Source organism: Callorhinus ursinus, unplaced genomic scaffold (assembly GCF_003265705.2).
Source record: "Callorhinus ursinus isolate GAN/ISIS: 27379988/994484 unplaced genomic scaffold, GSC_fseal_2.0 scaffold8, whole genome shotgun sequence".
Taxonomy (NCBI): domain Eukaryota; kingdom Metazoa; phylum Chordata; class Mammalia; order Carnivora; family Otariidae; genus Callorhinus; species Callorhinus ursinus.
The window spans coordinates 29367226-29389420 of record NW_027397070.1 but is presented as its reverse complement, the minus strand read 5'-3'; the positions used below and the strand labels follow the sequence as shown (position 1 = coordinate 29389420).

The 22195-nt window shown below is 46.5% G+C and overlaps 1 protein-coding gene across 8 annotated transcripts in view; it reads right to left on the bottom strand.

The window, feature by feature from the left end:
• The window catches only part of SAMD4A (sterile alpha motif domain containing 4A), a 207193-nt gene that overhangs the window by 35484 nt on the left and 149514 nt on the right, over positions 1 to 22195 (bottom strand). For 3 of the 8 annotated variants that reach the window (XM_025870012.2, XM_025870015.2, XM_025870016.2), the window contains 3 exons: positions 17129 to 17392; positions 5541 to 5650; positions 3245 to 3331 (listed from right to left, as the gene is read on the bottom strand). In XM_025870012.2, the coding sequence (XP_025725797.1) occupies positions 3245 to 3331; positions 5541 to 5650; positions 17129 to 17392 (461 nt within the window). Of the gene's footprint in view, positions 1 to 532; positions 793 to 832; positions 1020 to 1050; positions 1099 to 1265; positions 1420 to 3244; positions 3332 to 5540; positions 5651 to 17128; positions 17393 to 22195 lie in introns of those variants that run through there. The other 5 variants (XM_025870014.2, XM_025870017.2, XM_073895241.1 and 2 more) reach the window with 5 other exon arrangements.

Genomic DNA, 22195 nt, shown 5'->3' with positions numbered 1-22195 from the left:
TGTGTGTGTGTGTGTGTGTGTGTGTGTGTGTGTGTGTGTGTGTGTGTCCTTTCTCCATGCCAGGTTCCCATGGAAGGGTTCAGCTTCACAGTTTGGGAGTTAGTTGCAAAAAGGAAGGTGAAGGGGCACCTGGGTGGCTCAGTTGGTTAAGCGCCTGCCTTCAGCTCAGGTCATGATCCCAGGGTCCTGGGATGGAGCCCCACATCGGGCTCCCTGTTCGGCGGGAAGCCTGCTTCTCCCTCTCCCACTCCCCCTGCTTGTGTTCCTGCTCTTGCTGTGTCTCTGTCAAATAAATAAATACTAAAAAAAAAAAAAACAAGAGTGAATAAAAGCATGTGGAAACATTTTCAGTATTAAAGATCAATGTTGAAAAGTCTGCCCCAGTGACCATTCTAATCTTCCCTTTTCCTTTTCCACCAGACATCTTGAGAAATCTCCACACTTCCTTCCCTGATGGCCTTCTCACCCATTCACACTCCCTGGTTCACAGGTTTTGGCTCTGTCTGTCCATTCTCCTGGTGACCCTCCTCACCGTGGCTACCAGTGACCTGCTGGTGGCCGATTCCAGGGGGCGGTGTTGAGTCCTCATTGTGGGACACATTTGCGGCCCCTGATGGGATTCCCTCCTTCAAACACTCTGACCCTCAGGATGGTTCAGCCTCTGGCATTGTTTGGTCCCTCCATCTTCTGGTGCTCTTCGGGGCTCTGTTCTCAGCTCTTACCACTCAACACACACTTCTGCGGAAGCAACCGCCATTTCCACACAGATGACCCACAGTGAGTCTTTCAAACCCTGTGGACTCTAGCGTTGTCCTTGTGGCCACTAACTTGCCTTTTCCGCCGCAGTGTCCCATAGGCACCTCAGACAATCTGTTCAGCTGAACTCCACTTCTCCCACCCTGGCAACTCCTCCTATATTTTCTGTTCCCAAATGGCACGGCACCTGGGTCGATGCCTGGACTTCCGCTAAATGACCTCTCTTGTCTCTCTCCACCCTCACGGCCCCCACCTTAGCTCAAGGGCCCGCCAAGGCTGGCTCTAGGCTCCTACCGAGTCTCCAGCCCATGCTGGCCCCTCCATGCTCTCCTCCTCCTCACACCTGCAGAGCACTGTGTCTCATCCCAGGAAGATCCCCCACCTGCCTCGGTGATGGTGCTGATCACAGGGGACTGTGAGGGCACCGCTACGTCTGTGTGACATGTCTGTGTCACAATGCGCATCCGAGCTCCCCAAAGGCAGGGACCAGGTATTTCTGTATTACTCACGGTTAGTCTCCAGTGGATGGGGGTAAATCTAGTCCAAGGCAGCTGCTTAGTACGTATTCAGTGAGTGAGTGGAAGAGCTCTGGACCTAGAGCTTACCTGCAACGACTACTGATTATGAACTAGCCATGGGTGGGGTCCCAGCTATCTCCTTAGAAATCTCTGGGTTCTATGTGAGGTAAGAATGCTGTAGGCAGGGGCCTGATGACAGCATTTGCAACACCATAATCAGCCCAGGACCTCTGGGAATGCCACAGAAAGGGCTGGTGTGAGTCTGTGGCTGGTGGCCTAAGTGGTAACACAGTAGGGACAACTCCCTCCCTCCAAGAGCAGGAAGGCCCTGGGTCCCAGAGGAGAGAGAACAGAGCCAAGGGGCTGAGTCCTCAGTGGATGCTGAGGCTCCCCACCCCCAGGCCATCAGCTCCTGAAGGGAGGACCACACAGGTGTCTGACCTCAGGTGTTCTGAAGCAAGCTCAGTGTGCCGGTCTGGTAGGGACACAAGCTTTCTTCTCAAAGATGTCAAAATAAACTCATTACTGCTCTTTTCTTGGCCATTAGCTGTCCTCAGATTTTGTTACTTTTGTCATCTTTTTAACAATTCCCATTCCAGTGAGCCAGGCAGACGGTATTTTTGTGGAATTAATACTATTCTAGGTGCGAAATGGCAATGGACTCCTCAAAGACCAGAGAGGAAGTCAGCGACACGTCCAGGCACCTGGGCCACCTTGCTGCCCTTGTGTTTCCACACTGAGTTGGCCCAAGTCCACGGGGAGTAGAGCTAACAGCAGTTTCGTCTCTGTCTCTCAGGTCGGTGCGTTTCCTCAGTGACAGAGTTCCTGGGAGTTCCCAAAGGATGCTCCAGAGATAAAGGGGGACGATCACTCTTTCACCATAATACTCAGCAATCTAGTCCTTAGGGAGAACACTTCCCGAGCTTTCTAACAGAGGAGAAAACTGGCCTTTTGCATGGTCCCCAAAAGAGAATGGGTTCTTATGTTAAAGATGGCAATAATCACTGTTAGACAAACTGCTTGGTAAACAGAACAGAATTAAGAACAACAACCTCGGGTTCAGTTGGGTAGGTTGCTTGTCATTTGGGATTCACTTTAATTAAGGGCGGGCCTTTCAGCACGGATGTGCCATGTGAGTAGCCTCTACCCATCTGTCGATCCCAAGGCTTTCAAAGCCACCTTCCTTATAAAGTTATATATGCATATTCTATAGATATATATTACTTTATATTTTATGTGATATGCATTAAATGTAACTTTTTATAATCTATGTAAAATTATATACACACATCTTTATAAATCAGTAAAGAAAAACTCTCATTGCACTAAAATGTTTACATGCTCACAGAACTTGTGTTAGGCCCACCTAGCTCTATACTTTGTTCCCGTTCAAAGGCACCCTGGGATAACTGGACGACATGACCACTTAGGCTGTGCAGGTAGCACGTGCCCACGGAGCTTCCGGCCCACCAATCCCAACCACCTCCCAACAGCAGTGCCTGCACAAGAATCCCAGCTTGGGGCAGAGGCAACACAGGAACGAGGTTGGCTCTCCTTTGCACCTTAGATGAAATCATAAAGTTACCAAGTCCCCAAAATGAGACCAGTACGAGGGTGATGTCTGGATACAAAGATAGGAAGAGAACCTGTTTAGGCAGCAAACAAAAAGGGACAGTAGCAGCTGATAAGGGCTTATCAGCCAAATGATTCTGATTCCCTCTACTGAAGCTGGAGTCTACTGGGATGGCCAGTCACAGGCTGCCTGGACCCAGGCAATAAGTATATGTCAGTGGTCAGGTTCCATAGAAGTGTGGATAACCAGGAAACTTCACTTCAAAATCCTTTCATTTTTTTCTGCCTTTGGTAAGGAAACAAGGTGGAACACTCCATAAGGTCTGCCAATGACATCTTCAGCTGAGACTTTTCCCATCATGGCGGCAGAGATATGCCCTCCCCTGGTGATCACTCACCCTTTCCAAAGACTTCAGGAGGTTTTGTCTTTCTTTGAGCTTCTGAATACTGATGACAATTTTGTGTCTTGCACCTTTGGTAACATTCTGTAATTAAATAAAAGTTAATTTAAAAACATATTTTTAAGAATCAGTTTAGAGACTCCTGGAGGCTATTTAGTACTTTACTGTCTTCTTGGTTTCTACGTTTGTGGACTAGTAAATATCCATTTGTCTCTCTCTTCAGTCCCCTCTGTCATAAACCTCTCCTTACTAAATGTTCTAACTACATCCGGCTATACATTTACCTGTGTACTTTGGCTGTGACCTTTAGGAGAGAAAAGAGAGAGAGCTAGAACAGCAAATTACCCACCCAGCATGAAATTTCTCCACAGTCTTAAACAATCATTTTAAAGTCATACACCCCTCTTCTCCATATTTTGTCATTTCAATCCCACCCAGGTTGCTTGAAAGTTCCAATCCCATACAGAGCTTCATTGTTTTCTCCAACCTTTCCTAGGTTTTCCCATCTCTGAAGTCTGGTACGGTTCTCACTGGGTGCCAAACAACTCAGGGCCATTTTGGGCAGTTTGCAGATCATCTTTGGTCTCCATAAGGAAAACCAGAATAGGAAAGAACCTAAAACTCACTTCAGTCATCACTTGAGCTAAATGATTAGAATTCACAGTTAGGACTGTGGATTTTGGCTTAACTATGTGCAATGGTGAGCCCAAGGATTTAGTTCAATACTTGTTGACTAGAGATACTGCAAAGTTCCAAAAGGAGGTCCTTTCTTAAGTCAGGTCTCTAAGACAAACTTCTGGTGACTTCTTGCAGCAATTCATAGAATTCCTCTTACAGAAGGAAAAGATGGGAACACCAGAGACATCTCCTGCAGAGATATTAACACTCAAGGGACAACTGAACTCACTCTCTAAGATGAAGTGCTGGGGGCAGATTTCTGTTTAGCCTTGACTTTGGGTTCAAGTGAATTAAATTACTCTGAAAAGTTTGTTCTGGCCTCTGGCTTTGCCCTGTCAATTATGTCTTGTTTTTTCCTCAAGTCAACCCGAGGACTTAGATTTTTTTTCCCCTCAACTCGGACCCAAACACAAAAAATGCTCTTAGAAGTAGTTCTCCTCAATCCCTGGGATCTCGAGGAGCAACTGAGATCCAAAATGTGGTGGGAGAAGTGTTAGGAAGTTGAAATTAGTGCTTTTTATTCTCCGAAAATGTGCAGTGACTTTGGGCTTTGTCTTGCATCTCAATACTTGTATTCAGCCAGGCGTGCAGAGGTTAACTAAAGGTACTGAAGATGCAGTGGGAAACCAGCATCTGCTGGGAGGTACGAGTCCAGAGCAGTACTGCCCCAAATGGTACAATCTCCTCTACCTGTAAGGGAAATACTGTTAGCCTGTTCAGACCATTAATTCTTTTAAATCATTGCTCAAAGGAAACTGAGGTCAATCTGAAACATGCAAATGGCATTTTATTTTTTTATTTTATTTTATTTTATTTTGCAAATGGCATTTTAAACAAGGGAAACAAAGACATCGGTCAGATCTAGTTACTCAAGCACAGCATGGTAGGAAACATGTTTGGTTTTGGGGGGGGTCTGTTGACTGGCCTAGCCTTTGGCATCCACCCTTGGGGAATGACGCCTGAGAAGGAAGGGGTATCTTCGTTCTTTGATGGCACTCAGAAGGGAAATGAAACCTGAGACCTGGGGTTATCCCATTCTCTGTAATGGTCCTGTGTTATGCAAGGTAGGTAGAAGAAAAAGTGTTTTGCACAACTTACTCCAATCTCAACTGAGTCCAATCTGAACACGTTTTTGGAAAAGTGTTGAGGAAGGTCTGAGGCATGACCTGGTGCTTCTACCCACTAACTACTAGAAGTTAGCTAATTTGTAACCGGACCGGACAACCCATCTGGCATTGTCCAAACCACCCTTAGTCGGACAGACAGAGGGAGGGGGCAGGGATAGCAAAGGCAGGAACACAGAATCTTTGAGGCCTTGGTCAAATGTTCCTTCTAGGCCATTCCACCTTGAACTTAGAGCCTTTTTCAAAATACTCCTTCTCCTGAGCCGTATTTGCCTTGCAGTTATGTGCTGGTCCCCCGCCTCCTACTGGACGCTGAAGACAAGAACCCAGCCGTACTCACCATGTAATGCTGGCCAGCACCTAGCAGCTCGTAGAACAAGGCAAGCTACTGGGTGGGGATAGGTATGGGTCCAAACAAGGTCTGTCTTGGGCGGGAACTTCAGATTCCACCTGGGGCACCTGATCAGGGGATGGTCACCGGCAGCACTTACCTGAGCCTCCAGCTGGCACTCAGTGAGGGCCATCATTTCCTCATAGGTCATCTGGGAGAAAAGCGCAGCGTACTTGTGCAGGCGGAGGCTTTTTAACCAGGCCGGAACATCTGTGGTGCAAGATGCGCAAGAGATGGGGAGAGAAATTGAAAGGGAACAAGAAGAGATGACAAAAGATGTGGGAATAGAGAAGGAAAGGAGGGTGATGGTCAGAGGGGAAAAAAGAAGAAAAAAACCCTTTATGTTAACTAGTTGTTCAATTCCATTTTGGCGGCAAATTATGGATTTCGAAGTCTTGGTCTAACCCTGACATTCCCACTGTCAGTCTCCCTTATTCTCCTTTAGACTAGGGGTTGCAAACTTGGGGTCCATGGGCTGCAGGGCATATAGGAATTCCCTAGAATTATATCACAATTTGTGATATAGTTTTCTGGACAGAAGTCACCCATAGCTTCCATAAGATTCTCATAGGGGTTCATGACCAAAAACATGGCAAGGAACCACTGCTTTGCCCAGACTACTTCATTACTGATTTGGAAAGAACTGACTTAGAATGTTAAAACTACATGTGATGAGTCTTCATCTCCAAGATTTCCTTCTAGGCTCAGTGTAGCTCTCCACATGCTCTTTGTGCCACCTCCACAGGAAGAGCTCACCCAGGCAACCGTGGAAGTCCATGGGTGGAGTTGCTGTCATTCTTAGCCTAATCTTTCTTCTGCCTTCCTATGCCCCAGCGGGAAAATAAAGGCATCCTAGACTCCAAAACTATCACTTCAGTGTGTGTGTGTGTGTGTGTGTGTGTGTGTGTGTGTGCGCGCGCACGTGCGCACGTGTGTGCGTGTCCCCGCTGACCATTTCTCTAGGCTATGGAATATGTCTGGATGTGTCTCAGACCTTTCCCTTGAATAGCAATCACAAATATACCAGGACTGGAAAGGCCCAAAGATTGGCTAGATCATAGGATAATGGAATTTCCAAAGCATATCTGAAATAAGCCCACATTTTGGATTCTAGAGTTGGGAAAATTAAATAGTAACTATATCAAAATCCATGAAAATTATCACCTTGCTAAATTCAACCAAAACAAAGCACTTGCCCCTGCTCTTTTAATTCAGAGTTTTTGAGCTAATAAGATCTTTGAGAATTCTCTAGAATCACCTTCCCCGACCCTTCGCTCATTTTACAGATGGCAAAGTTAAGTCACTGTCTAAGTCACGGAGCAAGTACGTGGTGAAATGGGGACTAGAACCAGGCCTCCCAACTCCTGGCTTTTTCCTGTCTTGTAGCAACTTCTTGTGAGATGAGGACCAAACAGCCCATCAATGGTAGGGCTGGATAAACAATGACTTCAAAGTACTTTGAAATGTTGAAGCACTGGATAAATGTTATTCATGTTTCCTATAAAGTATTATCCATTACTAACCATGTTGATTACAAGATATTGTCTGTTGTGCCAAGTGCTTTATTCTGAGGCACTGACAAACACTCCAGAATAAGTGGGAAACTTCCAATTTCCAATTTTTAAAGTAGTTAACTGGGATTGATGAAAGAAACCTGGCCTACTCTGAAATCAGGCCCGGCCTCCCCGGGGGAACCCAATCTAAACTTATGGAATGTGGGTATTCAATGATCTCCCGAAATTCGAAGATTACAAGGGGAGGGTGGGCCTGGTGAGTTTACCTCTTGATCTGCAGTTGTGTGAAGGCTGAAGAAGGGGAACCTCTAAAGAAATAGAATTGGATATCCAATGCCATTTGAAGACCAAACTCAGTCATCTCAGGCAAGAAATCACTTGATTCTGTGCTTCAAGGCCCTTCGTTCTACTGTGACAAGCAGAGAGTCCCTCTGGGACCATCAGGAACCACAAAGAGAAAAGTCTTCCCCAGGCACATAGTATCAACCGCTTATGTCCTTGACTCAAACTGCAGTTGCATAGAGTCCGGGCCCTTCCAGCTCAGGCTCTGGCACTTTCCCTTCTGTGACATCCTGCACCCATTTTACCAGACTTTATTCTCCACCATGTTTTGTTGTTGAAACAATGCTAATCTTTCTGCAGAGTGAGCAGCAAAAACTACAGCTCTGGCTTTGGGGCCAGTGACTTGTTAATGCTTTGGCACCAGATTTCATGTTGACTACTCACATCTTTGAAAAGTCCCAAGTTGCTGCTCGGAAAACTCAGTGGATCATGATTCAGCGAAGAGGGATAGCTTCACAGTGGCAGCAGCCTTGGAATCACTGGGCAGACCATACAAACACTTGGGCACAATTTGTCACAGAGAGTACGGAGCATCTCATGGGCCAGACTTTTCACTGGCGCCCTACAGTTTCACTGTGTAAAAGCCACTCCCGATAAAACAGAATCCTGAGCTACTAAATCATGTTGTAAACTGGGTATTTTATAGGCCAAGAGGACAATATGGTGTTTTAAGAGTTGGGGAGAGTGGGGTGCAAATCTTGGCTCAGTGAGACTAGTACTCCAGTTAGTACTAGCTCCTTTCTAGAAAAGATTTGGACAACCAGAATTCCTGTTAGAGGGATGAAAGAGCCTGCCTCACCCATTTAGTGAAAACGTGGGCCACTGGGAGTTGTTTTCCTACAGAAGGTTCCTACACAGCTTCACAACACGGTGAGTAGGCCTTCCCGAGAAGTTATTTCTAGATGTGTTCCTGGGCGATGTAAGCTCCTCTTGGCCATTTTTCCGCGAGGCAGGCACATGTTCTCTGCTTGTACAGCAAGTATCTCCGTGCCTTGCTCGGTGCTGCATGCTGAAAGGACTCTCCTTCCTCAAACATGAACAAAGAAGAGGAAATCCCAGTTCTTTTTTTTTTTTTTAAGATTTTATTTATTTATTTGAGAGAGAGAGAATGAGAGAGAGCACAAGAGGGAAGAGGGTCAGAGGGAGAAGCAGACTCCCCGCTGAGCAGGGAGCCCGATGTGGGACTCGATCCCGGGACTCCAGGATCATGACCTGAGCCAAAGGCAGTTGCTCAACCAACTGAGCCATCCAGGTGCCCGAGGAAATCCCAGTTCTTAAGAACATAGCCTACTAATCTTTTGCGCCCTGGTTGAAGATAAGGCACGTTCCTTTGCCAGGGATTAAAACAAAACTCCCTTAAAAGGGAAACAAACCAGAGAAGTGAGCACCTGCACCATTTCACTCCTCCCAAGCCAGGAATTCCGATGACCGGGATGCTAGATTCTGTTAAGATGCTACCCAGAGATGAAGTCTAACTAAAAGTTCAGATCCTTTCCCATGGTCCAGGTGCCACAGGGTTGGATGCAAAGCTGAGAACCACCTCACAATAGACATTGTTTCTTCATTCTGCAGATCCGTGGCTATGTTTGAAAGAAAAGACAAGCAGGGGTGTTTCTTGAAGGAACTGATATGTGACTGGCGGCATGCATGCCTCCTGGGTGCCCACCTCCGGTGGCACACAGCTATTTAGCCTCAACTGGGCTGCTTCTGATGGACTTGCTAACGGAGGTCCCAGACTAGAAAGTCATCCTCTTATGCAGTGTGAGAAAGATTAAGATGCTTTTGCTATATGCCGGGTTGACTTCCTTGTCATGTGTGGGCATCCTGATATTTGCTCACTCAACGTTTGTTGAATGTTTACTCTGGGGGCCATGCAAGTCCCTGCCATCAAGGAACTTTTAATCCAGAATGGCTGACTCACACAATACATTTAGAATAGTTGCAGGACAAGTGCTAGGTCAACTCCAAGTTCTAGGTGGGCACTGACAATGAGCATTTTGGTTTCCCTTGGGGAGTGAGGGATAGCTTCACAGTGGCAGCAGCCTTGGAATCACTGGGTAGACCATACTGAGGAAGCCTCTGCGGAAGCAGGGACAGCATATTAGCAAAGCACAAAGCCAAGAGAGCAATTGGGGCCAAGCAAACACTTGGGTGAATGTTAGAGACTGGCTAGGAAAAAGGTGGGGCACATAGGCAGGGGTGTGAAGATTGAGATCTGTAATGATGAAACAAAGAGGATAGACCTCGTCTTTGGGTGATGAGGAACGGTTGAAATCTGAGCAGCAGAGGCACAATCAGATGAGGATGTTAGAAAGATGATGGCTGTCAGTGTAAAGGCTGGACTGGAGGATATGGGAGGGGAGACCAGGAGATGAACTGAAGCCCTTGGAAATGGCTTGGAAGGGCAGTGGCGAGAAAAAGGATATAAATGGGTAGTATTTGAAGATCAGGGAAGAATAGGGAGTAACAGTGAGACTGGTGGTTCTTCTGATTCAAGCTTGGTTAAGACAGAAAGTACAGGGGAGCCGCCAGTTGGGGGTGACAAGGGACAGACGGTGAGCTCCGCTTCATGTCAGCAGAGTATCACTGCCTTTGAGCCATCTAGGTGGAGAAGTCAACCGGACAAGATCTCTGAAGAGAGGTCTGAGCAGGAGAACTTGTCAGCAGCACATGGTAGTGGCTTTAAGCCATGGAAGTGGGTGAGATCACTCAGGGAAAGAGCATGGAGTGAGAACAGGGGTGAGCCAAGATAGAGCCCTAGGAGCATGAGGCATTTAGGGGAAGGTGTGGGGAGAGAAGCCCACGAAGGAAATTGGGAAGAGAAAGCTGAAGGGCACGAGGTTTCTGGGAGAAAGCACCACCATCCATGTGCAGATGATGGGTCCCTGTACACAGTCCATCTTTCATGAGGCTCCTTCTAGATCCTGCTGCAGTCCACAGTGGTTTATCTTCACACGACCATTTCTGATAATAGCGCTACATTCATCTTTCATATGCTCTGTGTTTACCTGTTGGTCTTTACCAATGGGATCAATTTCCAATTATGTTGATTTCTGTTTCCCTTTTAGCGTTTGGGCAAACCAGCCACAGAGAGGCTTTGTGGTGCATACAACAGCTCACACAGAAGCTGGGCTCCAATTAGAACTTGAGTTGCTTTTTTCAAATAGTTGCTGCTGGAATGGCTGCCTCTACCATTCAACAGGCCATGTGGTACCTGCCTCACAAACAGAGAGGCTCCACAAGAGTGAAAGACGGAACCGATACTGCAGAAGGGCCCAATATGGGAAGCCTCGTAAGGGCAGGAAGTAAGGCGTCTCTGGAAGAGAGAAACATGAACAGCCTTGGTTTCCACAAGAAGCCTCACCTGTGGTGGTCCTGGTACCTGCAGACAGAAGAGCAACTTCCATTCACCACAGAGAGCCGGGCTACTCTCAGACAACTCTCTCTCTCTTCCCAAGATACAAGTGCATCCTTGGTCTTTGAGGGAGAGAAGAGGAAACCAACTGAGGGGTAGGAAGAGACGAACTCTTCAGCGTTGAAATGAGAGGGCAAAGATTCCTTTCAAAAACAAAGCAGAAGTCTAGGAACGGCACCAGTATTACGGAAGGCTGTCTCCAGGCCTCTGAGCAAAAGAAAGACGTGCTTTGGTCTCTGTTTCCTGGGAGCTGTGAGTGCACTCCTCAATCCCGGGAAACGTCAGTGGTGGCCTCCAGGAGCGGTTCACGTTGATGGGGAGTCTGTGTGGGTCTCAGGAGGGACAGTTTGAGTAAAATATCCACTTAGACTTTCAGATACAAACATAGGGACTAAATTTCTCAATGTTTCCGTGAGCTGTGACACTCCTAAGTGGTGTTCTACACACAGCTTGCTCTGCATCGTGAAATGGCGGCTGGGTTCCAAGTGGAAAGCTGCCCTCTGCATGCCTGCACAGCTCTTCAAGTACCACAGCTGAAGACCCAGGCTTGGTAAGGAACGGCGATGAAAAGACTCATGATCTTTAGAATTTGGGGGAATCCCGGAAACTTGTCTTTCAGACAATGGGCCTCTGGCCTACCTGAGAAGAGGGGGCACAATCTGAGCCCCTGAGGACCTACCCATGCAGGTTATATGCTGGCATTTGGGAATAAAGAAAGGGAAATGAATTTACTAAATCCTGGCCTTTTAAGTTAGATGAATTCAAGACAGCGTCTAGAAAGTCAACATTCAGAACATGGTGGCTTGTTCCCACGACAGCCGTGCTGAGAAGGGTCCTGGCCACACTCTTCACTCCATCACTCACACCCTTACGACCCTCAGAAATGCTGGATTCACCACTTTTCTCACGAAGGTTTCTCACGCGGGGTTCTTCACCTTAAAAACGATCACACTTCTCAATAATTTTTCTAATCGCATACTAAGACAGGCAGAGAAGTTCAAAGGTTAACATTTCAAAAACAACTCGAAACCCCAAACTGGCAACTTCAGAACAGGCAATGCATTTCCTTTGCTGTGGGAAAAAAAAGTTTACTTCAGTTTCATCTGAGACTCCCTAGAAAAGGCAACCAAGCTTATTTTCCCAGTCCCTGGTCCTCTCCAATCTTAAGGGCTAGGTTTCTCTCAAGATGACTACAGCCACAGGTTTCTTTTGAACCCTGATGTCTGTATACAAACAAGGTAACAGTTTCAACTACCTCCACGACTTGTACCGACAGAACGCCACCCATCGTAAGTCAACCCAGTCAATGTGCACTCCTAACGGTGAGGCTGGAGCTCAGATCAAGAGAAACAGCCCCCGACCTCTACCCCTCTCACCCTGACAACTGTGACGACAAAGTCATGGAGCTTCTCCCTCTTAGGAGCCCAAATCTATGGGCCTTACTAGCCAGAAATCTGGAATGGAGGCCCCCACACGAGCCTCCCCACAGGCAGGCAGAGTGCTAGCCTGCGCAGGTGAGGGGAGGAGCCCAGGCCAGGGAAGAACACGGTGCACCGAGGTCTGGCACAGCTCCTGCACTGGAGTGTCCTATGGGTCCCTAGACTCGCCATGCCCCACACTGGCGCCGGATCTGTTTCTTCTCCTCTATGCTCTTTGCTACAGACAACACCGGGGACTCTCCAGCTGTCCCGGGCAAGAACCTGGGCTTCGTCCTAAATTCCTCTGGCTCCTGCACTGTCTACTTTCAACTAGTGCACATTCAATTCCGAGCTCTCTCAATTCTCTCTCATGCAGACCACGCCCACACACTCCTTGGAATCCATTCTTAGGGAGCTTAAGCTTGGTCCCACCTCCTCCTTTTCCTCCTCAGTTACTAAATAGCCCCCACCTCTCAGCAGGCTTCCTGGTCCATATTGCCCTCCTCCTCCTCCCCTCCTATGCCCTGCCCCCACTTCCCCCAGGCTGCGATGGCCCATGAGCAAAGGTAAGCAGATCGTTCTGCTGCTAAATGCCCTCGACAGCTTCTATCAAAGTCAAATCGCAAAGCCTAGCGTTTGGCTTTCCCTTCTCCAGACTCCTCTCCTGTGAGCTTTTTACCGTCAAGCTATAGGAGGTACTCGGTCAATCTGTCTTATCACCATGCTTTCATGCATCCTTTTCCCCCCGCACAGAATGCCCTTCCCTCACCTTATATATTTGGCTAACTTGTAATCGGGCTCCAAGACTCAGGTCCAGGCCTCTCCTCCTCAGGAACTTTCCTTGACTTCTCTCCACTTTGCATCAGGGCCCTCCTTGGCACCTACCCTGACCCAGGGCAAGTCTCCAAAGACAAGACATTTTCACAGCTGCGCACTTGCATCAGGTACCTGTTTGTGGCTCATGTGATGGGGAATCCCTTCAGGCAGGGGTCGTCTCTTCTCTGTCTCCCCAGTAACTAGTCCAAAGCCTCTTGCAGCAGGTGCTTAAAAGCCAACTGACTTTATAAGGACTAAAGTGAAACCTACGAACCAGTCTTTCTTCCCTTCTCTCTGCTCCCATAAACACAGCCACACCACTCGTCGACAGCCCTGGCCTTTTGAGAAGTCTTTGGGTGTTGTGTCTATATGTTATTTCTGAGGACATGATGCTACTATGAGGGGCAGATGTGCTTCCTCCACCAATGGACTTCTGCTCTTCTAGGTTTTCTCCTTCCAGGAAATTATGGGAATGTCTTTTTTCCTCCTCTTGGCCACCTGAAGGCTTTGCATGAGAGAAAAAGTAAGAGAGCACATTCCACTCATGTGATGCCGAGGGAAAGGAGGTTATTATAATTGAGGACCACCCCGGGAATCATGAATCTCTCCCCCGGGATAAGTCACTGTGACGTTTTTTGCCAACAACGAGGACAACTGAATTTAGCAACCACAATCAGCATATCTGGGCCAAAGAGGTCTAACCAGTTGCCTCCACGGGGCATGTTTAAGGGGGGGAAACTCTCATATTCCTGTTGTTTCCCACTTCTGTTCGTTAATTTCTCATCGAGTAGCTGATTCTGTTCTTGCTTTAGCCTGAGTGAGATTAGTCTGAGATCCCTACCCCGAGGGACATCCAATCTGTCCTTTGGAGCTGACTTACATCTTCAGGATGGGTATTTACTATAAAAGGAAAAACAAAGCAAAGCAGGCAGATGATGTTAATCCTCTGAGAACACAAGCTGGTCTACTTGGGAGAGAACTTTGCCCCGATCCCTGGCAGGGTGCTGACCCCAAGACAAAAAGAGGGCGAGATCGCTGTTTGTGAAAAATTTAAAAGAAGAATGCTGGGCCGTGAAGCTTTATTTCACACTCTTGACCCAAGAGGCACATTCCTAAGGGACATTCGTAGCCAAACCTGGCTACTTTGTCCAGATGAAAAGTAAGGAATAGATGAACACAGTGTTTCAGCCAGGTATGCACATCTGTTGGCAAGAAAGATGAAATCACACTAAATTAAGCTCAATTATGGTGACTTTTTATTCTTTCCCCAAGGTGCAGGGAGAGGGCTGAGCTGCATCCTCTGGAGATTTGGAACTCCTCCAAATTCAACTACAGATTCCTTGTTGTTTCTGTAAAGTAGGCTTTTAGAAAAACTTTAGAAAAATAGCAATTCATGGATGGCATCCTGAGGTGGACCACAAAGTAGCCTAACAGGGCTGATATTCCTGCCAAAGCACCTGGTCACACGGAAGAAAGAGGCGTGGATCCGAGAGGAAAAGCTGGCTCTTTTTAGAAGCACTTCATTTGATTTCATATTTCACTTCTCAGAAAGTATAAGTTAATTTGGAAACTTCAAACGGTGTCTACTCTTGGACTTGGGAATCAAATGAGAAACTCTTGGGCTGGGCTTGGTGAGGGCTGCCTCTTGGGTGCTGTCCGGGAGGCCACCCTGTATAGTCTTTCCTGACAGAGTCGAGCAGTGGCCTTCTCAAGAAGCCATATCCAGGCACGGCTGGGGGGTGGCCTTTGGCCCCCAACATTCTGGGATGCCGCTGTTTTCAGGTGTGGACGTTTCTACAGCTTGACCCATCAGCTCAACTGCAAATATACTTTTTCCCACAAACAGAATACTTCGTTGTCTCTCATGCTTTCTTTCAAATAGGTTTTGCCCTTTAATTTGCTAAGGACTTTATATTTTGAATCCCAATCCAATTCTTTGGGAACAGGACAGTTGGATAGGTCAGCAGAAGGGGGGTGTATATAGGAAAGAGTCCTCTGTTTTATCCAGTCACCAAATAGCCTGCTTTCTGACCATATCCCTTGGGCCTATAAAGAAAATCTTGGATGTAAGAGCTTATCTATGCCACTTTCTGACTGAAGAATCTCTGAAGGAGAAAATTCTTATCAATTCTAAAGAAAAGAATAGAAGATGCTTACATAGGGGATAGTCCCTGAACTTTGGAATATTTTGGCTTTTATTATAAAACAGCAATAAGAAATTTATTCAGTTTTTCTGTCATTCATTTTTCTTTAAAAACATGCTCTCATTATTCTTTTCTCACCTCAAAATGACAGCACATAATGAGCACACCTTCACCTACTTTGGGAGGATGTTGAAGGTGTACATTAAAGTTGAAAGAAATAAAGAACGAATGAACGGATGGAGGGAAGGAAGGAAGAAAGAAAGAAATGTAAAAGGAAGAAAGGAAAGAAAGCAAACCTCTTATAATGAGACAGGACCAACATTCCTCTCTGGGAGAGGTCTGTATCCCAGAGAATGGCCTTCCTGCAGGACCCTGCTTGCCCTTGAACACAAAAGCCAAGGCCTCCTTCCCACAGTTACCGATTAGAACCGCACATACACTTTCTTGGAAACATGCTGCCCAGACACTCCACTTGGCCTAGGAAGAAGCTAGTCCAGAGCAATGGCTGGCCCTGCCTCCCTTGGTCCCTCAGGTACTTGGGTGCCCCAATGACAGATGACCTGCTGGCTTCCCTAAAGCATGGCTGAGGCTCATCTGCTACCCATCACCTGGGGCTCAGCTGCTTGAGCACATAACCATGTAGCATGAACTCAGAAATGAGTTTTGCTAGGTCTCCAAAATTATGACACATTCCCTCAAAAACTGTGAAAGAGAAAGAGGACACACATCCCCTCCATGCCAAAATGAGCCATTGTTTGTGCTGTCTGTTAAACACCTTAAAAGACCCACTTGTATCAGCAGAAGAAAGCATCAAGACACATCCCACTCACTCTGGGCATTCACCATGGGATGGGGGTGGCATGGGGAGCATACGGGCCTGCCTGCCACCGAGGGAGAGAATATTCAAGGAATGCACCAGGGAAGCGACTTCCTGGCAGCTTTATTCCCCTAATGAACAGGCTCCCTGCATCAGCCTGGCGCTCTCGCCCTGGGTGGTCATGGGCGTCTTTCTGTGCCATGCTTCCATGGCGGGGAGGGGACTCGGTGGAGAGCCTCCTACTTCAACACTGATCCTTCTCGAGGGAAAGGTCGGAGACAGCAAAACCTCAGGACTCTGGATGCCAACAAAGAAGGCTGTTCTCAGAGCCCCACTCAGTACTGTACTCCCAGAAGCAAGGCTAGTTACTGTTTCTCCACCTAAAATTGTTATTCCTGGATCTCTGATGAGCATCCTTCCCGAGGACTTCCCAGACTTCGAACAACCTGGTGTCTAAAAATACAAAATGCACGTATCCTCTTTGAGCCTATCGTGGGTAATTTGGAAATTTCTATCTCCTGACGAGTAGCTTAAGAAGAGGAAAGATTTACAGGGCAATGTACAAACATTTATTTATGCTGCACAAGAAGGCCTTTATCACCTGTATGCAAATCCATTATCAGGCTTAAAACACTGTCAGAGATTCTCAGTGGTATTTTATTCATGTCCCTGAAACAGATGCAGGGGAAAGGGTTTAAAAGTGTCTTCCGATATCAAAGGAAAAGGGAGAGAGAAAGGAAGCATGACTACAATTCTGCACTAAGAGAGACTTAAAAGAAAGATCCTGTGGTTTGTGTTGCTAAATTATTGACGGTTCCCTGGCCACGGCCAATGAGGTAAAAGGCTGGAGTAGCTCAGCGCCTTTCCAAACAGGACAGGTTGAGCAATGTACATGCACAGTAGATCCTATCACTGTTAGTGGTGACTCATTTAATGGCCTGTAAGTCACTGCATTAAAAAAAAAAAAAAAAAAAAAAAGGAGTGTTGACCTCTCTTGCTCTGGTTCCTGCTTCCCAGGTTTTGGCGAGATACCCTGGAAGGGGAATCAGAGCCCTTTCCGCCGTGGTTGACCATGGAGCTCTGCAAGGGCTGGGTCAAATGCACAAGCCTGGGGAGGGGGCTGGGCTCCTCTCTTGCTGACTACCTACCTCTCTTTTTACACTTCTGACTCCAAATAAAGGGACGGACTCTGTTCCCAGTGGTTTCTCATTTAGTCACTCACCTTTCATACCACTACCTTCTTCTTGGAATGTGTTACGAGCAGTGTTCTGATCTTCTAAGTGTTCACTCCCACCACTTCCTGAAGAGGCTACACTGCTTTGTGGAGACAGGGGGGCATGATCGGATGGGAGGCACTGGGGTCCTCTAGCTCGTAAGTCCTCATGAGACATCCATCCATGTCCTAGAGGCTGGTTTGGCACATTCATGGGTGGGGTAAGGGACACAGATCGTTTCAAAGGGCTGTGGTGTGCCTGGCCTGAGAGAACTGGAAAAAAAAAATAAAATGAAATAGGTTATTCCCCCCACTTTAGCCTGGGCCACAGAGAACCCACAATACCTTTTAACCCTGAGAGATGATGCTAACTATCTGCCGACTCTATCAGTGGTCCCTGCAGGCTGAATACAGGCCTGGCAGGGGCCTTCCCTTCAGGGGGTTAAAAAGGATGCTGTCTGGACCTCTTGGTGGGTTGGGTTTCCCCAAGGAAGCTAAACCTACAGTGCCCACACATTTGGCGTTAGCCTCTGTGGGTCAGGATCTGGTTTTTGTTCTAACTCTAGAAATCAGGATCCATGGCAGGAGGCCTATAAATCAGGCGAGGCTCGACAGCCTGGCAAAGTGGTCCTCTGCCAAGAGCGAAAAGAACATGTCCTGGACAATTTTTTTTTTCTTTTGGAAACCCCCAGAACCCAACGTTACCCATGTCATTAGGGTGGACTCCTTGAAGGGCAGGCAGGCTGGTCACCGTTTGGGATCTCTGCGGGGCTGAACTAGAAGGTGGACTAGGCCTTGCAGCCAGGAAGCAGGGGATCTATCAGTTCCGGAGGGGTGCGGGCTCCGCGAGGGCCACAGTGTGGACGCGGACCTCAGGGTCTGTACAGGACATGGGCAGCCGTGTGTGAAAGGGTTGGTTCTTTCCCTGGGCTTCACAGGTTAACGCCAAACTTCACACTGGAAACAGTGCCAGGTAACAAGGCCTTCATTCAGAAGCCGGTGGGGCGCTCGCAGCGAGCTGGGAATGCTTTCCCCCCGCGGTTCGACACTTCCGCGCAGTGGGCCACATCTGCGCGGCCCCCATTCTAACATTTCTTTTCCAGAAAACAAGGAAAAAGCAACACAACTCCCATAACTAGCCAAATTAAATGGAGGTCCTTTGAGGGAGGGATTTCACCAGAATCAAAGTCGGGAGAGCCGACGTTACCCTCGGTGGACTTTTCTGGGCATGTAAAGAGTCAAAACTTTACAAAATAAGTCTATTCATAACATTCTCTCAGCCCCGCTTCCTGACAGGTCCAGGTTGTTTTGACTGCGGCCATGGGCACATGGAATTGAGCCACATGAATTTTTAAACATTTTTTCAGGGAAGCCATTAAGTTCCATCTCAGGCCGTATCCCCTACAGTGAGGTCTTTGGTCTCCCAGGCCTGGACAAGTACTTCTTTGCTGGTGTTAACCTGTGTTTTTTAGTAAGCAGACCTGACACCACAGTGTAAGAAGTTCTGCTCTGTGTTAGACTGAGCAGCGCCCAGCCCACAAAGACCTGAGCAGCAGACTACCTTACCCCCACTTCAAAGAGAAAGACCAGAGCCAAGACGCTGGGGGTTTCCAGAAAGTGTATTTGGGGGCAGTGGTGGGTGTGGGAAGGTAGCTCGTGGTCAGCTGGCATCAACCAGGCCCCAAGAGCAATGGGGCTCACATCTCTGTTGTCAATGTTTCCTTCCATGTGGCTTCATGCAGCCAGAAGGGGCAGCTTGTGTGAAAGGGGGGCAGCTGGAAGGGCTAGAAGCTTCTTTATTAATAAAACAGGGAGGCAAAAAGGGAGCTGCCGAGTTTACTATTTGCAACCTGAGAGATTCCCGCCTGAGGTGGATTCTATCAAAGGCAAGGAATTATCACTGGACTTAAAAAAAATGCAAAGGGAATATTGTTTAAAAAAAGTTTTTTTGACCCTAACAGGCTGAAATAGCTTGCTTTTCCACTAAATAGACTAGGGAAGAAACTATTGAAAAAGGCTCCCTGGAAAACGCATTGCTACCTGGCTGGATCAGAATTAGCAAGAGAAAAAGGAAAAAAAAAAGCAGAAAGAAAAAAGTAAATAAAAAGGAAGCAGCAATAAAAATGAAGAGAGAAGCCAATAGGAAGAAAAGCCAGACATCCAGAAAATCCATTTCATGCCTAAGTATTTATATAAAATTGGGCAGACTTGTTGAGGGCTGCACCGAGTGCCGGGATGGTCCAGCTTAGACATCTTAGCTTTCTGATATCTTGGCAACCGTTTCAGACTCTCTGACGGATGCTCTGAATGGTGCCAGCCAGGTATGCCTCAAGTGGACCTGGGGGCCCCTCCTTACAGCCAGGATTAGAGTAAGCCCCAAACCATAAAAATGGGCCTTGCTAAAGAGAGACACACAGTTTTGAACTGGCAGAACCCTTAGCACCTAGCTTGGTTAGAGGTTAGTCCTAAGTGAGGCTAAGAGAGTCCCCATCTCTAGACACTGAGAACAATACCCCAAATATGGTATTTGGATGGAGCCCATTTGCATCTTTCCGCCTAAAGTTTTCTTAAACGCCACACTACCTCCCCATGGATGGGCATCCTTGGGGATGCTTGTCGATATCCAAGGAATCCACTGGGTATTAGAATGGTACAAGACAGTAGTTACCTAACTTAATGGGACTCACAGGGATTTATTCATAGACAACTACACCCATGTCCTTGTATATTCCTGAGCTTGACTGATGTCACAGGGGATCTGGCATCCACTTGGCCTCTGCCTCTAATAAAAAATCAATTATAGCTGAGGTGCCAGGGCCTTTTCCCAGGAACTTTCTACTACAGGCTCCACCCTGTCTGTATCATAAAGACTCCCACAGCTGACACCAAAACAGCAAGGTCTCCTTAGGAGTCAACCTTCTCTAGCAAACCAAGCAAAATGTCTCACACTAAGCTTCCGATTTGCAGAGAGGGCCATGCGTTTAGACCCAGGCAGGGTGCCACACCTCAATAAGAGCAAAGTCATGCTGGGCAAATGCCTCATTTCTCCAAAGAGAACCAAGGCCCTGAGGCAAGACAGGCTCATCTTCCTGTAGGAAGGAGACAGAGGCAGGTGACAGGTGACTTGCCCAAAGTGCCATTTTGTGGTGAAGACAATTCTTCAGGTAGAGATACTAGGTAGAGGCTTTGACCACAAGGCCAATTTTGGTGTTACTTCGTGTGCTGGGGTGCTTTGTTCAGCACAAAGTGGCAGAGGCAATGATCAATGCCATGGGCAGTGTGCAGAAAATAGGCCACACCACTGTGGCATTAATGAGGTGGCCAGGGGCAGAGGGTTGATGGTTGTCCCCTAACTCCATTTTATTTTTTAACCAAAAGAACTCACCTCAAGTGGTGATAAATTGAGGGAAAATGGATATTCAAGCAAAAATAAATACATAAATAAAAATTCCTTTTTCCTCTGAGTAGAGAGGGAGAGCAGTGAAAACAATCTTCTGTTAGCTGTCCCAGAATGACTCTAGCTAGAGGCGGACCTTTAGAATATTCCCGCTTGCTGACTGCTCCGCAGCAGACAACGGCCAAGGCTTCAATCAGACTGAAGCTGCCCCCAGGTATATTCGAACACTGCAGAATTAAGTACACCTTGGGAAAAAAAAAATCTCAATATAGATTAGAAATTGACAGGTTCCAGCAGAATTGAAGTCCTGAATTTATACTGCATTTGTGACTTTATAATAGCGAGAGGGGAGGGACAGCGTGTTTCTGGGTGGATTCATTATATTGAAAATCCTACTAAAAATTACCCAGGGGAGCAAGGTTGTGCCTCTTTTGCTCTTGAAAAACTGAAGCTAAAACTTAATATAGTGTACAGTATAGATTCAATATTGCTTATTATTTTTAGAAGGAAATATAGGTTCAATATTGCTTATGTCTTCTAATAGGAAATTTCAGGAATGTCCACATATCCATGTGTGAATACATATGTATGCCAATAAAATATTGTGATTTGGGGAGCATTTATAAATTCACGTGAACCAAAAATAAATAACAAATACTGAATAAGTCTAGTTGAAATATGGAAAAAACAGCTAAAAATAATCTTGCTACAGCCGTGGAGCCATGTGATGTGAGTACAGAGGGTCTTATATCTGGCAATAAACTCTGCCATACCATTCTTGGCTAGCCCACTTCTCTGACCTCATTTAACCTTATGATTTCTTTTTCATCTTGAAACATCTTTGCTGTCAACGTCTTTTTAGAGGAAGATACGATACCTGGCTCTGGGATCTGTTCCTTTAAGTATTTTTTTAAAGCCTGGAAATCAGATTTCTTACCCCTTTCCTTTGACCAAACTTGACTTCAGCTCGATGTTTAGTTACTGAAATAAAATTCAGTGAAAGGCTTTTTCAGATAGACTCTTTTAAGAAAGTTAGGTAGAACTACTTTTTCTGCTTTCTAATGTGACAAATAATAGGGCTTGTAGAAAGAGGAAGTTTGGGGATCCTTGCCCAATGAGCTCTTTGGTTCCCTGTCAGGTTAAGCATTATACCTCACTGTCGAGGAGAGAAGTGATCCCTACAGGTGAACAGTCCAGCTAACTGAACTCCACTGTCACTGAAACTTTATCCTAACAAACTTTAATGGAGATCTTTCAAAGATACATTGCATACTTCCCTCTTCTCCTGAAACTTATCCACTGAATGTAATTTCTGCTTTAAAAATTATTATTAGGAGCCTAGATTCATAACATTTCAGAGCTGGAAGCCCCCTGAAAGGTAATTCAAGAATTTCTAAGTCATGAGCTCTGGGCCCCTGGGTAGTGAAAGTCCCTTAAAATCCCTATGTGCACCACACTTTGTTCATCAATAAAATATTGTGTTGCAAATCATTTTTATATATATGCAGAGTATTAACATTAATAAAAGACAAATTAATTTACATGTTGCTGAATTCATAGCTCTTTTGGTCACTTTTTTCTATCAGCAGATTCAGAGTACAATTCCTATTTTATGGGGACCCCGGTTTTTTTCTATATTAAAAACTGAGGCCCAAACTCAGTAAATGATAGGGATGATT